Source organism: Coturnix japonica, chromosome Z (assembly GCF_054131305.1).
Source record: "Coturnix japonica strain WE chromosome Z, WE-NBRP24, whole genome shotgun sequence".
NCBI classification, from domain to species: Eukaryota; Metazoa; Chordata; class Aves; order Galliformes; family Phasianidae; genus Coturnix; species Coturnix japonica.
The window spans coordinates 73,206,728-73,222,845 of record NC_140702.1 but is presented as its reverse complement, the minus strand read 5'-3'; the positions used below and the strand labels follow the sequence as shown (position 1 = coordinate 73,222,845).

Sequence of the window (16,118 nt, the reverse complement as noted above, 5' to 3'; positions counted from 1 at the left end):
GACACACCTGAAGAAATTGTTAGAAGGCTTAGATTTGTTTTTCGTTTCACTTCATAGAAGTGTGAGTTTGGAGGGTCCTATTAATATTTTGACTTTTTCTTTTCCAGTCTTGCCTCCTGTACTAGTGCCACGGCACACTGAGATCCTAACAGAGCTTCCTCCTCTTGATGACTACACCCATTCCATTCCTGAGAACACTAATTTCCCAGCTGGAATTGAACCACAAAGCAATTACATACCAGGTATTTTCTTACCTCCCAACATGAACAGTACGCTTATCGTTGCAGCAGTGGAGTAAAGATGGTAACTTCATCCTCCTAAGTGATCAGATGAACTGAAAGATGTAGCAGTAAATTAAATCTTGTTGATTTCCTTTATTAATTCCAGTGGAACACCTGAAGATGAAACACTGACTTAAAATTGCTTGATCTGTAGCTCATAATTGATTGGGCTCTGGTTCGTGTATTTGTTACTACCATGTACATACAGTTTTGCTGTTAGTATTCAGTATTGAATTAATAAAGAATTCTTCTTCCTCCAAAGAAGTTGGCATGCACAACTTCTTTGGGCAGCCTGTGCCAGTGCCTCACCACCCTCTCTGTGTAAAACTTCCCCAACACCTAATCTAAATCCGCCCTCCTTCAATTTAAAACCATTGCCCCTTGTCCTATCACTGTCCACCTATATAAAAAGTTGATTTCCCTCCTGATCATAATCTCCTTTTAAGAAGTGGAAAGCCATAATGAGTCACCCTTTCAGCCTTCTAGACTGAAAAAGCCCTGCCCCGCTTCCTCAGCCTGTCTTTGTGGAGGGTTGTTCCAGCCTTCTCATGATCCTTGCAGCCCTCTTCTGCAGCTCTTTCCAAAAGCTCCACATCTTTCCTGAGTTGAAGTCTATAGACCTGAACACAGTACACCAGATGAGGCCTCACAAGTGCAGAGAAGGACAGCCGTCTCCCTCACTCTTCTGCCTCCCATCTTCTCATACAGCTCAGGATCCTGTTAGCCAACAGTCCTAAGACAGTGCCCTAGGGAACACCACTCATCACCACTTCTACCTGGACACAGAATCACTGACCACAGCCCTCTGGCTGCGACCATCAAACCAATTCCTAATCCACTGAATAGTCCAGCCTTCAAAACAGTATCTCTCCAGTTAAGAGATCAGGATGTGATGCAGGACTATGTCAAAGGCCTTGCACAAGTCCAGGTAGAAAACATCAGTTTTCTTCTGTTTGTCCACCAATGCCATTATTCCATCATAGAAGGCCACCACATAGGTCAGGCATGATTTATTGTTGGTGAAGCTGTGCTGGCTGTCTTGGATCACCTGTTCATCCCTCATGTGTCTTCCAGGAGGATCTGCTCCATGATCTTCCCAGGCACAGAAGTGAGGCTGGCTAGCCTGTAGTTCTCCCAGTTTCCTGCTACTTCAGGAAGTTTCCAGAAAGATAAAACTTAGCCAAGCTGCCATTTATGCATAAGCATTTAAGGCAATTACGTTTCAGCACCCCAGTGCTGAAGTAAGCTGATAATTCCAATCCTGACTCAAGAGGAATGACTGCCTTTAAACTCAAACATGTGATGTACACATTTTATCTGCATGTCTAATGCAGGATGCTACATGTGTTTCCTGTAATTCTATCTGAAAGCTGAAATAGAACCAAGAAAATGTCAGTGAATTTAATCTCCTTTGTTAAATCAATGCCAAATTTGTTGCCACATAGAGAGGTTGGAATTGGGTGATCTTTAAGATCCCTTCTTACCTAAGCCATTCTAAGGTTATGTGACAAGATTTTTAAAGAGCTATTCAAGACGCAGGAACTTGATGTTGCTTTCTTCATTTATGTATGCTATTTTGACTTAGTCTGAGTTCTTTTGATGGTGTTTGTGGACAGCTTACTGCAAAGGCACCATTTGGAAATCCAGGAAATGAGCTCAGGGAGCTCTAGGTAGCTGTTTGCAAGAAGCCTGTCCAAGGTGATTGCAGGTACTCACGTGATATTCATTTCTTTATGCAGCTCGCCACACCTTGCCTCCTTCTCTTTGTCACTGACAAGCTGCTCTTGTATTCAAGAATCATATCTGTATCTCACTTTGTTTGATGTTGATAGCTAATCTTTACTTCTTAGCTAGGTTCTGATAAGCCTTCTGTGTCTGACAGCCTGGTTTGGAAAGCCTGGTTTTCTGTAGCAGAAGGCCAGACTACAGCTGTGATAGTATTGGTCTGCAAAGAGATTGATGTCACCTGTGTGTACTTCATGTGCTTTTTCTGGGCAGGTAGTGACTGTGAAGATGTAGAACAGCCTTCAGGGCCTTTCCAGTTTGAGCTGCAGCATCCAGATTTCTGTCTAGGAATTGTTAATTTATTTCTAGCTGTGCTGTTTCTCACTTCTGACCCTAAAATTGTATTAATAGGTGGAGGGAGTCGGTGTTCAGATTGAGTGGATACAGAACATAACCTGTGCAATAAAGCCCAGATTAGTGACTGAAACTGGAAGTGCGGGTTGGATTGGAAATTATTGACCTTTACTACATCTGTGAGCGTTAAGTGTTAAGAAGAAGCGAAAAGATGAATGGCGTCCAGTTTATCACAATGAATTCTATAAAAATGTTTACAATGTGATTTTTGTCATCGTTGTTTTTGCTAATAAAGCTTTACCTCAGTTTCCCCCCTCCCCACCCCCCTTTTTTTTGTCATATCTGTATTTAGTGTGCTAGATTTACAGAGTGAACTCAAAACACAGTTCTTTTGGTTCACTTTTATTTAATCTGGTGATTTAATCAATTTTCCTCTTGCGGACTTTGTTTTGTTATTACTCTTCTATACATCTTGGGCAGGATAGTAGATAGAATTTGATTTTACTTCTGAAGCAGAACACTTTATCTTTGTTCCTGCTGTTAGGTAATACGTAATTAAATGTTTAATCTCTTAGATGTTTCAGAGACAATTCTGAGGTGATTGTAGAGATCAGTTAGCATTTACCACTTCCACCAGAGGAATTGACATTTTATCTTCAGTAAATAGGAAAAGACTCATGCCCCGTTCAAAGAAAATTATTTCCTTAAAGGCAGTTGGTTAGCACACTGTCTGGATTACAAAGTAATTTTGAATGGAGGGAAGGAACAACCACAGTCTCCTGAGTTTTAAAGATATTTCTGTGAAATTTGACATTTTCTAGTGTCAAAATGTCTTATGCTTGTTCCTGAGTTTACTTTGGTTTGTGATATTCTCATCTTTAACAAAAGCTAGTGATGAGGGTAAATGCTTTTTTTTTTTTTTCCCAATAGAACTTGGGATTTATTATAATAGAACTTGTGCATCATAACTGATTAGATAATATGCTTATTGTTAATGTGTGAAAGCAACTTTTAGGTGCTGAAGAAAAATGGATATGGGGATCAAGCTGGAAAGTAACCTTTAAATCTAAAAACTTGTAAGGCGTAGGAGGGTGTCTGATCTGATGGTTATACTGCATGTAGACAGCTCCTATTTTTTTTTTGTAGAAGTCACCAGCTGGTTTTTTCATTTGTAATTCTACTGAATGTGAAAGCTGTTAATCACAATTGCAGAATTATTACTCATTGTAGTGGAAGTATGTTGTAGTGCCTGGAAAAAACAAGGGTTATCCATTAATTATGTAACATGTTGGAGGAACTGATGGGCACACAGGGATGATGCATTTTACGTAGACAATTGGGCAGGTAACGGGTTTGAGTTCCTACTGGAAGGAAGGAAATCCAGCAGAATGAAATTCCAGTTTGATGTTCAGGTATCACACAAAAGCATACAAGGAGTTGAGGACTAATCCCCAAGTAGTACATCCTGCAAGTTTCTCATCCATTTGAACTATAAATGGATGTTTTTATTTTTGACAGAAACACCACCTCCAGGATATATCAGTGAAGATGGAGAAACGAGCGACCAGCAGTTGAACCAAAGCATGGATACAGGTAACATTTCATTTTTCCCCACTGTGAAGACTTGGGATTGCTTGTTGTGATCCATTTGCATGTAATGGGATGTCTTCAGCAGCAGCCTTCTGTACAACCTGTTGTGTTTCAAATTAATTCTTGTTAGGAAGGATATATTGAAAGACCTTCTTACTGGAGAAATGCATAAATAAGTAAATGTTCACAGACTGTGCATGAAGAGAGCTCTGCCAAACTCCCCACTGAGATGTTAATAGGCTCTTTATGAGGAGGGGTAGGTTCCCAGGAGTCTGGAAAATTAAATGTAATCTGAATTTTGAATAAAGATGGGATATGCTGGAAAACTGGTTACAGGTTTTCTGAGGGTTTTAAGTCCTAAGGACTCTAGAAGAAAGCTAGTCACTAAATAACAGTCATACCTATCTGTCTGAAATAACAGGAATCTTTTGCTCTGAAACAATCTGTGTTGTTCCAACAGGATCTCCAGCAGAACTGTCTCCCAGTACTCTCTCTCCAGTTAACCATAGCCTGGGTAAGCTGGAAACACTTTGAAATGTTTTAGTGCGCGTGATTATTCCTCTTTTTATGTATACAAGTACACTAAAAATAAAGATATAATTTAGGAAAAAGAGAGTTTTGCTAGGAGACTACTGAGTTGGCTTCCAAATGATAAACATCATGTACCTGGTTAATAGCTAATTAATAACTACCCTATTTCTGCAACTGAATGTCTAGCAAAGAGAGTAAAACCTCTTAGTGGTTCAGTTTAATTTCTTCTTTAACATTACCAAAGTGTTTTCAAATCACAGAAAGGCAACAGAAATGTCTCTCATTGCCTGAGTTCACAGTAACAGTGGCCTAATCTTTGTGCTGAGCGACGTGCAGGTGCTGAAGGATGTGAGCTGTGCTCTTTTTAAATCATCCCTTCTCCTCTTCCCACTCACCCCCTCTCTTCCTTTGTGTGAAATACTGAATTCCATTCTTTTTATTGGGGTAGCTAAAGATGACAGCAAGCAGAATTGTAATTTGTGTAGCTTGAGGAGACTGTCATTTCTGGAAGAGAAGAACAGCAGGGCAGATAGATTTCTTTTCAGGCTCAAATTCTGTGCTACTCTTATTTCTTGCTTAATTTTTTAGACTTGCAGCCAGTCACTTATTCAGAGCCTGCGTTCTGGTGTTCAATAGCATATTACGAATTGAATCAAAGAGTGGGAGAAACCTTCCATGCATCACAACCTTCCCTGACTGTAGATGGCTTCACAGATCCATCCAATTCAGAACGGTTTTGTCTAGGTCTGCTTTCCAACGTCAACAGAAACGCAACAGTGGAGATGACAAGGAGACACATAGGTAAAAACCTGATCTTTTCCCTATTTTAATGCTCCAGACTCAGATTTTTCTCTCTCACGGCTCAATTGCAACATGATCAGTATTTTCTCTTTAATAGTTAAGGAATACTGTTTTCCACGTTACAACATTTTCTTGTGTGTATGTATATATATATATATAAGACCATCATATATATATAAGGTCATCTATATGTATATATAGGTGTAGCAGTAGTCACTATTTTTTCATTTATTTTTTTACTGCTGCATCTTGAGTAGAACTTGATTTCTTCTGTACTGAATCAAAATGCTTGGGTAATAAAATTTTAGGTTTGGAGAAGCCCAGGATATGTCTATATTGAGTGATCACAGTGGTCACTTGTGAGGAAAAGCAAACATGTCAGGAATTCTCCCTTTTTTTAGAGAGTAGCTGATGTTTTGTTGGAAAAATGGTTTTAAAGAAAAAGGGGAGTTATCATTACGGCCTTTAAAGTACCTGTTAATTATAAATTACTTTTGATGGGAAAATCAATTGTACATTATTTCTTACATATGCCAGAAATAACCCATGCAGATTTTTTTCACACTGAGACAGAACAAGATCACAATTCAAAAATGAACAATAGGATTTCTTCTCAGCAATAGGTCTAAATGAAGCCCCATTGTTTTTGTCAAAGCAGCAAAAGGGGTATGCAGTGGGTTGGTAAATGGTGTGGGTGCATGCAAGAAGAAAGTCTATGCAAGTGGTAGACCTGCTCTGTTAGTTTTTCCCATCATCTTTAACAGCATGAGACAGTTCACATACAGCACTTCTTACTGGCATATGTTTTATTTAGACTGAATCTAAACTTTTTACTTCAGTTATGGTATTTCTGCAAGTGAAGGAGTTTTTGTGTTTGGTTATAGAGCATTACCTGGTGAAAAAACTGATCATGCCATACTAAAAATTATTCCACTTTTATTTCAAGTGTTGTGTGATATAAAAGCGAGTTAATGGTGTTCTGCAACAACTGTCAGCCCAGCAGTGTGCTTAACCAGATAACTGATTTCTGTTTTTCTTGTAAAGAAAAAACTTGTCCTTCTCTGAAACAAAATATTCCCTTGTGTGTCAACATGCCTGGGTTTTATCACAATGAGAGTTCCTTTGAATTCTGTTCCAGGAAGGGGAGTGCGTCTCTATTACATTGGTGGAGAAGTTTTTGCCGAGTGTCTCAGTGATAGTGCAATTTTTGTTCAGAGCCCCAACTGTAATCAAAGATATGGCTGGCATCCTGCAACTGTCTGCAAAATCCCACCAGGTCAGTCGCCTACCAAAGGCCTCCCACAAAAAAAAGTCTAGTGAATGGATTCACAGGGTGTCGTTTGCTTTCCTTTTGATACTTAGAAAGGGTTTCTTCATGGCTTTGGTTCTTGGTGTAGCTAACACAAGTATTTGCTAAGTGTACCTTTTTGACCTTATCTTTGTAGGATGCAATCTAAAAATCTTTAATAACCAAGAATTTGCTGCTCTTCTGGCTCAATCTGTGAATCAGGGTTTTGAAGCAGTCTATCAGCTTACCAGAATGTGTACCATCAGGATGAGTTTTGTTAAAGGATGGGGAGCTGAGTACAGGTAAGGAAAAAACAGTTTTTTCTTTCTCTCATACACTTTTTTTTTGCATCTAAATTGAAATCTGTACATACACTACTGCAGCTGTGCTGTCTGTAAGTTGAACCCATGTTTTCCTTCTCTCTCCATCAGCTGTAGGACTCCTCAGTCAATAAGACCAGTAAACTGATTTTCATATTTCAGTCAAGTTTCACTGAGTAAGGAATTTCAGCAGAGTTCCCCTGATGTCCAACTACTGTTAGACTTACCATCTCTGTGCAGTTTGGTGTGGATTAAAATGAGTTTGTTAGGTTGAAGTGTGGGATGCAGTTGGTGAGATCCAGAAGAAAGTGTTGGAGTGACTCAGACTGCAACAGCTGGAGAACGTGGTTTTAGGTGACGGCAAATGTAGTGGAAAAAACTTTGAAGGAGTAACTTGTGCATTTTTGTAGTAAAGTTGCTAAAAATGGTTGAGTGGGGAAAAAAAAAGTCTTTTGTCTGTTATTGAATACAGTCCAATTATATTATCTATTAGGGCAAACTAAAATCTGCCATTCAGGACAGTGCCTCTTTATGACACAGGATGGTAATTTGGAAAGAGGAGATAGCAACTTCTAACTGAACAGCTTGAAATACTTCATTATTTTGGACAGCTACAGATGTAACTTCAAACGACAACAACAAAAAATCCTTTAAACATCCTTAAAAAATTGTTTACTGAAAGAAGTCTGACATATCAATACCCTACTGCAATGCAGAACATAAAAGAAACCCCTCGTAATTTCTGAAGTTAAACAATGCCAGGTTGAGCTGAAATCCTGGGGTTTTTATTCTGTTCTTGCAATATATCCACGTAAATGTGAGCCGACAGAATGTGGGGGAGGATTTGCGGCTAAATGAAGCCAATTTTGTAAAAGCCTAATTAGACGGAATGAAAAATTTGAGTAATGGAATAAATTGGTACCTCTTTGTTAGCAAAAGGTACACAAGGAAAAAATCTGGCTCCAGTTTAAAGAACAGTTGGATTTAGCTCCAAAGGAGAATGCATACATTCACACATAATTAAATACAACATTCAAATCAGAGTAGAAGAAAGGCTCAGTCAGTCAGATTGCAGTGAATGGAGTTACATCTTGGGTTAAAGCAGTGAGGAAGCTTTAGGTGATGTTTTTACTGAGGAAGGAGAGTGTTGATTGATTGTAGTCCACCAACCCTTCAGGGGTCATAGGGCTGAAAAAACTCCAGAGGAAACTGCCAGAACAGCACAGAATCTGATTGCTGAAGGAATCCTGAATGAGTTTCTGTGCATCTCTGTTAAAGATGGTGCTGTTCTTCTAAAGAACGTTAGTTAGAGGTAACTACAGCCAGGATCTGGTGATACTCGGGCAGGAATTCCATGGGTAGAAGAAATGGTGATTGAGCTCGGAGATGGCTGCAGAGTGACTGTCACTATTTGGTCTTTTGCCAGGGCTGTTGAACAGACCCAGTTATAACATATTAAGGAAGTGTGTTTTGGGACACATTGTAGAGGAGTTGACAGCGGTGGAATAATGAACTTCCTTCTTTGGGAGAGGATTTGAGACAAAATGGAATTACATTTCCTGTGGCTTAGATTATTCTTTTATTGGATCACTTTGTTTTGGCATGGGCACTGAGGGCTGAGATAACAGTGTTTTTTAGAGTGTTCAGAGAACACAGACCCCAGCTGCTTTCTCCTAGAAAATGTAAAACCACAAAAAGCTTTTGAAATCCTTCTTCTCACCGGCTTGATTTTTCTGCCTTTTCAGTTCCTCTGCTTATATAAACATATTTCCTTCAAGCAAAGAATTCCAGTGCCGACATTGAAAATGAAGGGGCTGGAATTCTGTCTGACTAATCTGCTGTCTTTGAATCTTAATAGTTCCTCACTTTGATTTGGGAATAACTAGAATTACTGGGAAAAAACTGGCTTAACAACAGTAGTCTTGCCATTCTTGTTTGAGAAAACTCCTATGCCTCAAGTGGGTGCAGGGAAATAACAGGAGTTCTCAGGCAGAGTAGTTCCAATACTGATTTCTTCTTTACTTTGGAAATGAGAAGGAAGATGTTTGAATAACAGGTCTCTGGAACAAGGATGGATGGGAAAGTGAATGGAACTTCTATGGCTTGCCAAGCTTTCAACTTCACCGAAGCGTTCTAAATGCTGTTTAATTAACAGCTTCTGTTGTGGGAAAATAAGGCAAGTTGATATAAGAGACAAGAGAAACACATTTTTTTTTCTGAGCTGTTTGCGTGAGGATGTACAAAATGCATGTAGAGGTAGAAATAAGACGACAGGAAATCAGAGATAAAGTTGAGCGTTCCTTTTGAGATAACATCAGTTAGCTGAGTATAACCACACACTGTGCTACAATGCAGTGTTTCTGACAACATCTACCATGGTTTCCTTGTACATCTCTCTTGACAATTGCTCTAAAAATGTAGATCTTATGATTACCATAGCATTCTGCTGATAGACCATCCCACCTGTGCAGAGCTGAGTGTTTCTGTTTCTTATTTCTTTTAGCTGTCATTTAAATTCAAACATAATTACAATTATTTTAGTAATATAAATAGTTATATTATTATTGTATAATAATAAGTTATAGTTATGCATGCAGACTCTTTGAAGTTTCCTATGGATATGGGGTGGCTGTTTCTTCTAAAGACTGATGAATTGTTAGTACACTTATCATGATGGTTGCAAATCTTTATCTTTGCATAGCAGGAATATGAGGGATTGTGTGGAGCAGAACCTCACAGTAGAAAAAATACTTTCTGACTTTCCTCTTCCACCTAATTTTTCAGGCGGCAGACAGTCACAAGCACTCCTTGCTGGATTGAACTTCATCTGAATGGACCTCTACAATGGCTGGACAAAGTATTGACTCAGATGGGCTCCCCTTCAGTACGCTGCTCCAGCATGTCGTAAAACTCCTTCCTCTGCTACCAGTGGGCTAAATACCAAGGCCCATCAACAGACTTCATAGAACAGCTCGTCTGTCGTAGTATTTGTGTGTGGTCCCCATGAACTGTTTACTATCCAAAAAAGGTTTTTTTTTTTTTTAAAAAAAAAAGAAAAACAGCACTTGAGGTCTCATCAATTAAAGCACCTTGTGGATTCTGTTTCCTATACTCTGATACTAGATGAAAACTTAGTGTATAGAAATGCCTTCTTCAGAGAGAAGAAGGAACAGTTCTAAAGACTCTTAATGGTGTTTTTATTGGGTATATAATTGAGTGTCCTAATGGTTTATCAATAACATGGATAGCTAAGTATATGTACAGGTAATGTATCATGATCTCAGATATTGCAGTATTGTGCTGTTCTGCATTTTAGTTCCCATAATTAGATGTTTGGTTTGTTTTTAGATTGAGGCGAATCTCACAAAATTCCAAGACTTGACTCCTTTATTCTTTTATAATTTTTTTATATAAGCAGGTTTTCAAGTTGTCCTAAACATAAAAAGCAGACTTTCCTTGTAGAAAAGCTTAACTTTTTGCTGCCTTCTTAAAGAGAATCCCTCCCTTAGAAGGGGAAGAAATGTCTGAGATTTATCTGAAATCTCAGGACTATTTGTATATTCTTAATGGGGCCTAAAATTAATCTCTGTACTCTAAATTGTGAGTATCCATCACACTAGGAGTCTACTTTTCCCTACCCATCTGAGCTGAGGCGTCTGTTGCCAGCAGTATTGCTGGCACTGTGTTAGTTGAGACTTTTTTGTACCTTGGATCACTGAAATCATTGCTTTTCTCATAGGGTGAGAATTGAGCATAGCATTAGATACTGGATTAAATACAAAAGGGTATTGAATTACCCGTTACATCTGTATGCTTTCAATAAACAGATGTTACTTAAAATCTTGGGGATTTTTTTGTTTGTTTGTTTGTTTGTTTTGAGCCAAAAACCTTGAAAAATCCTTTCCCAGAGTAAACTAGACTCTTTCTTATAGGTTTTTAATAGATGCAGCTTCTTAACATGTTTCAGTAACAGAACTTAAATCTCTGATCTGAGTGGCTTTGTACAGCTTACTGACGTACCAGATCGTACTCATTCATTATGTCATAATGGGCCTTGTTATTAAAAGTAGTTGCTTCTGCAAAACCTTTAGGATAGTGGTTGGTGAGGTATGACCAGCGAAGGAGGACTTCTAGGTTCTTCACAACCGTGCATGTTATTGTGAACCCTTGGACACTACAGCTGCACCATATTAAAAATATTCTGAAATATATTCTACTGATAAGTCTGGGTTGGGGAAGGGTTGGGAAACTGTATAGAAGGGTTATTCTGACTTGAAAAATATACATCTTACTAACAATCTTGTGATCTAGCTGTCTGTCATTCTTCTGTTATTGTGGCAGTAGCAGGATTGCTTTTGTCTGTTCTTTCCCATTGTTTCACACATTACACTAGCACTGTGCTTTGTGAGTACAGCTAGTGATGACTTGGAGAACAAAAACGTGGCCAGTGTTACAGCTTCTGATCAGTTGACTGAATGGAGGGTAGTGGTGGATATTTTTATGCCATAATGACTAGGGCGTAGAAGCAATACCAAAAAATCAAGCCTTGAAAAAGAGGGCCAGCCACCTTTTAAAAATTGGCAAAGCAGTTACCAGTTTGTGCTAGTTTTACCAGTAGACTAATGTATTGGTAGAACTTGTGAACCTAAGAAATAAGCTTCATGAGTGTTGCATTTGCCTAATATGTGAATACACTAATAAAAGTTTTAATTCTCACACTGACTGCTTTTTCATTAATTGCTGTATATGTTTCCTTTTGAAGGTTGGGAGCGATTCTATCCAACCCAAAGAAATGCCATGAGTTTCCTGCTAGAAAGGTATAGTTTGGATTGTAAAATCACTTCTTGGACAGCTCTGATGAGGGGTTCTGAACCCGTGTTTTTAACAGTAAACTTCTACTTCACATCAAGTTCATTAAAGCAGTTGCTTTTTTCCTACCACAGTCAAATTCCATCCTCCTGGCGCAGGTGTTCACTTTCACCTGTAAAAGGAGATAAGGCTGACTTGTCTGGGTGAAAGACATTATCGCATGTATCAGCAGGCTGAGACTTGAACCAACTGGATGTGCTTATTCTGTAGTCTCCTTCCTGCCTTCTCTCAAACAGCTGTGGCAATATCCCTTGTCTTGCTGTGGGCGTAGCAATAGCTTTGGCTATAGACTTCTCTGGTGTGCATTTCCAGCTTGTGTACAAGGATGCATGGTGCTGCTTGCAGACAAGGCTGTCTCACTCTGTTGAAATCAATTGTTTTTTATCCCATCAGCATCACTGAAGTACTCCCTCCTGCTGTGGAACAAGGAAACTAATCTTCATCTGAAATGTTTGTTTGCCCATAGTTTGTTTAAATACCTTTGGCCTTTCTGGCTTAGTCCCACCACTACTCTGCTCTTCCTCAGAGCCTGACCAGTGCTGCTCAAGCATCTCACTGCAGAATGCATATGGTGTGTCAGGAACACGATTGCAGCTCTCTTTCTCTTCTGCTGGGCAAAGTAATTACTTCAAAAGTACAAATGAAAAGAGTTGCGTGCTGGTTTTGGTTTTTGTTTTTTTGGTTTTTTTTCCACTGAGGCTTTTGTTAAATCAAATACCAAGTAGAGAGTAATGCAGTTTCATTGCCAAGGACTTGAGAACAGTGCCAAATACCTGAAGGCTTGCACCTTTAAACTCTTGAGAGCTTGTGATTGAATGTCAGCCATGTGTTTTCCTGTTGCATTTGTGCACGATGCCTAAAGGTGATGGGCTCTCTGCGTCAAGATTTCTCTGCTGTTATTTTAGCTTCTTGTGCAGAGTCCTCCCACCTCCTTTTCCCTTCCAGGTGCTATTGTTCAATCCTACAACATAGTGAGAACTGTGGTGTCTTGTTCTTACTCAGGGCAAACTGTCAATAGTTTAACTTGCATCTCTATATGCAATAAGTGGGGCTCTGAAATATTTAACAGCCAGAAATGGACTCTATTACGATCTCAGGAGGTCCCTTCCAAATGCTGTGGTTCTGTGATCGCAGCTACTGTACTTCACTGAGCTTATTTTCATGTGCATGACTTGACTTCTCGTGTTGCAGTGGGAGGTGTGATGTTCGGGGCTTTGATAATCATCTGCCTCCAAATTGTTGGCACACTGAACTGAAAGTGTTTTGTTTGAACCTTCCAGCTCGTCGTGCTACTTTGTGGTTATGGCTTTTTTTAGCACTGCAAACTGAAATTTTCCTGCAGCTGGGTTTTGTGTTAAAATATTGTGAAATACAGGATTTCACTCTACTCCACCCACACAGCGTCTTACTTGAGTGTGATGCAGTGATCCTCTGATCAAAACAAGACTGGTTGTAACCTCGTTTGGGGGATGCTTAAGCTCCAGCACCAGCTCTGAGTGAAGCACAGTCTCTGATAGAAGAATTACACATATCCCAAGCAATGTGTTATGCTAGGAAGTGCTTCTGGGGGACCTTAGGGAATTGCATTGCAGCAGGTCTCGAGGTTTATTAAGACTAAGAAAATACTGTTGAAATTTGAGCTTTCCTGGTGTGGAAATGTGTGTTTTCCTGACTGTTTTCCCAGCCTGGCTGGGAAGCAACCATCACAGACTCCTTATATTCATAGAAACACAGGTGATATAATTGTTTGAGTTGGAAAGGATGCTTAAATGCCATCCAGTCCAACTCCCTGCAATGCACAGGGACAGCCCAACTGCTCCATCAGGTGCTCACAGCCCTGTCCAGGCTGACTCTGAATGTTTCCAAGGATGGGCCATCGTGTTAAAGAAGGTCATTTAAAAATAGCCTTTGGTCATGTTAGTTCTCTATTCTATATGTATATATATATATACACATCTTTAAATAATGTTTCTTCTCTTGGGAAAGCTCTGCTTGAAGAGTAAGTTTCTAGTAGCACACTGTCATGGCTACAAAAGCTGGAATCAAGGCTTCAAAGCTGGGAACGGGCTTTGATGTAACGTTTGCTGTTTCATTAACTGCAGTCAGGATTAAATCTAGGCAGCTGGCAGAGGAAAAGTGGATGGCAAATGATGGGTATGTAAAGATCTCAGCCCTCAGTGCTCTTGATCCTTTTCCCTCATGCAGAAGATGTGTGAAGGATGGTTTACAGGGAAGCCCGGTTGCTTGTGGGACCCAGAGTGGCAATGGACACACATATCCCTGCATTGCTGCTTCTTATTTCTTTCTTGTAATTTGCAGCTCTGAGAAGTGGGACAAAGCTGACAGTGTTTTATCTGCACTAGCTGTATCCAGCTATTTGCTTCTTTGAAGCTGTAGTATAGGGCTGTAAAAATACGTATGCTACATATGCCCTCATGAATTAATTGAGCTTATGGGCAGTATGTACCTCAGGCTGCAAAGTCCATTTTCTTTTAAAGCTGATCTTTGCTTTAAAGCATTGCTTGTTTGCATCTTCATTTTGAAGTAAGATTCCAAGAGCAGCTTTAATTGTTCTTTGTGCTGTCCTGCCTTATATACCTGGTTGGAATGTTAGCATAGATGGAAAGGGGCTCAAATGGAGCCCACCCAAGGGTTGAATGTTTACTATCCAGAAGGGACTTTGGAATTAAGTGTACATCCCTATGCCAGCATAAACCATCTCCTCTCTTTGTTGAGCCTTGGAAATGATAATGCTAATTTCAGTGCTGTCATCCCCTTCTGGGCCAATACGCTATCTCTTCTTCTACAGCTTTTTGAGAGCTGGCAATGCTGATGTGAGTGCTGATGTAGGGGAAAATATCATCATAATGTACTCGGACCCTGAGGTTTGTGCTGTGTATGACATTAACATGAGCAGATACTGACTTGAAGCATACCATAAGCTGATGCTTATGGGTAAATTTTTCCAGGATCTTGACAAAAGTCATCTTAGTGAATTATCTACGTATTGAAATGCGTTTGTATTTCTCTATTAGTTGTCTTAGTCATTGCAAAACGTGTTTGAGAGGGCAGAGCTGGATTAAAACACCCAGGCAGTGGGGAGGAACAGGTGGATTTCCCTCCATGATGCTTAAGTGGCAGTTTCACTTCAAACCACAGCTCTTGAGTTGGGTGTTAGTGACACAGTTGCAGCCACAGTTGCCTGACTTCTTTCCAGCAGTTACTGTGCTAATTCCCACACCTTTCAGCAGTACCTTTTGAGGTACAGGAGTGCTCTCTCCTCCTTTAATACCCTGAAATGCCATGTGCTCTGGCTGGTGTTTTATTGCTGGTGTTTTGGCTGGAGTCCTCAGCTGCATCTTGTGTTTGTCGACCCTATTCAAATAAGCATAAACTTGTGTGGAGACCCATGGTCACAATTACCCAGTGGTGCTGCAGCAAAGACAGGATGAAAACCCACACTTTCCTGCCTCCCAGCCACAAGGTTTTTGTTGGGGTATCACTGGCAGCCCATGGCTCTGAGTCACACACTCTGAAGCCTGATGCCGACAGATAAGTTTCAGTGTGTCATCCTTCAACCCGTGGAATTGATTTGGCTTCATCCCACTCAGAACCCATTAGGGTAGCTCATTAATTAATGAGAGGGTGGTGGAGGTACATGACCAGGTTGCCACTGGACTTGACTTTCTGAGCTGGAGGTATCCTCTTCAAAGGTGCAAATTAACATTAAACAGGGGTTGACTTCTTATGGGCAAAACTTTCCCCTGTGCTGAACTTGATTCTGCAGCTGATGTCCCAGACAACACCGTGGTCAAATGGTGTCTATCCCTCTTGGGCACACAGTCTTTGTTCTTCACAGCGGCTTTATGTGAAAGCTTTGCTTCAGGTGTTCCCACATGGAGATCATGGCTCTTTACTCTCTTGCCAGACTTTCCCACAGCAGCTTGGTCACTGTAGCAAGACCTGTTTAGTGGTTGGGAAGGAGAAAACACCGTCTCTTCAGGTTGGAGCAGCTCATGTAGGCAACGTCACTAGTCTTGGTGTAGTCCTGGTAGATGATGGATTTTCACATTCATACCCTAAAGCACAGGGCTGCTTTTTAAAGGCATTCATGCAAAACTTTCTGGCCTGTCAGCCACTGTTACTATATCAAAACCATCACCCAACTGAAGCAAGTTGAAGGGTGTTATTCATGTCACGCTACTAAAGCCCCACAAATCCCTCTGGGTTATTCCTTGACCTCTCTAGACAGACCAATGGATTCACCTTGCTGCTGATCATAGTTGGGTTGTTTGGGGAGGTCTCCTTGCCCACTAACTCCTCTTCCAATGTACTAAAATGTACTTTAAGAAGCAGTGG

General features: G+C 40.1%; 1 protein-coding gene across 11 annotated transcripts in view; it reads left to right on the top strand.

Annotated features, from left to right (window-relative positions):
- SMAD2 (SMAD family member 2) overlaps positions 1-11,606 on the top strand; it is a 38,352-nt gene extending 26,746 nt beyond the window's left edge. For 5 of the 11 annotated variants that reach the window (XM_085529292.1, XM_085529288.1, XM_085529290.1 and 2 more), the window contains 7 exons: positions 108-242; positions 3,879-3,953; positions 4,372-4,464; positions 5,070-5,282; positions 6,421-6,558; positions 6,728-6,872; positions 9,675-11,606. In XM_085529292.1, the coding sequence (XP_085385418.1) occupies positions 108-242; positions 3,879-3,953; positions 4,372-4,464; positions 5,070-5,282; positions 6,421-6,558; positions 6,728-6,872; positions 9,675-9,798 (923 nt within the window). In that variant the 3' untranslated portion in view covers positions 9,799-11,606. Of the gene's footprint in view, positions 1-107; positions 243-3,878; positions 3,954-4,371; positions 4,465-5,069; positions 5,283-6,420; positions 6,559-6,727; positions 6,873-8,927; positions 9,067-9,674 lie in introns of those variants that run through there. The other 6 variants (XM_015848208.2, XM_015848207.2, XR_014939504.1 and 3 more) reach the window with 5 other exon arrangements.
- Positions 11,607-16,118: the final 4,512 nt, after the last annotated feature.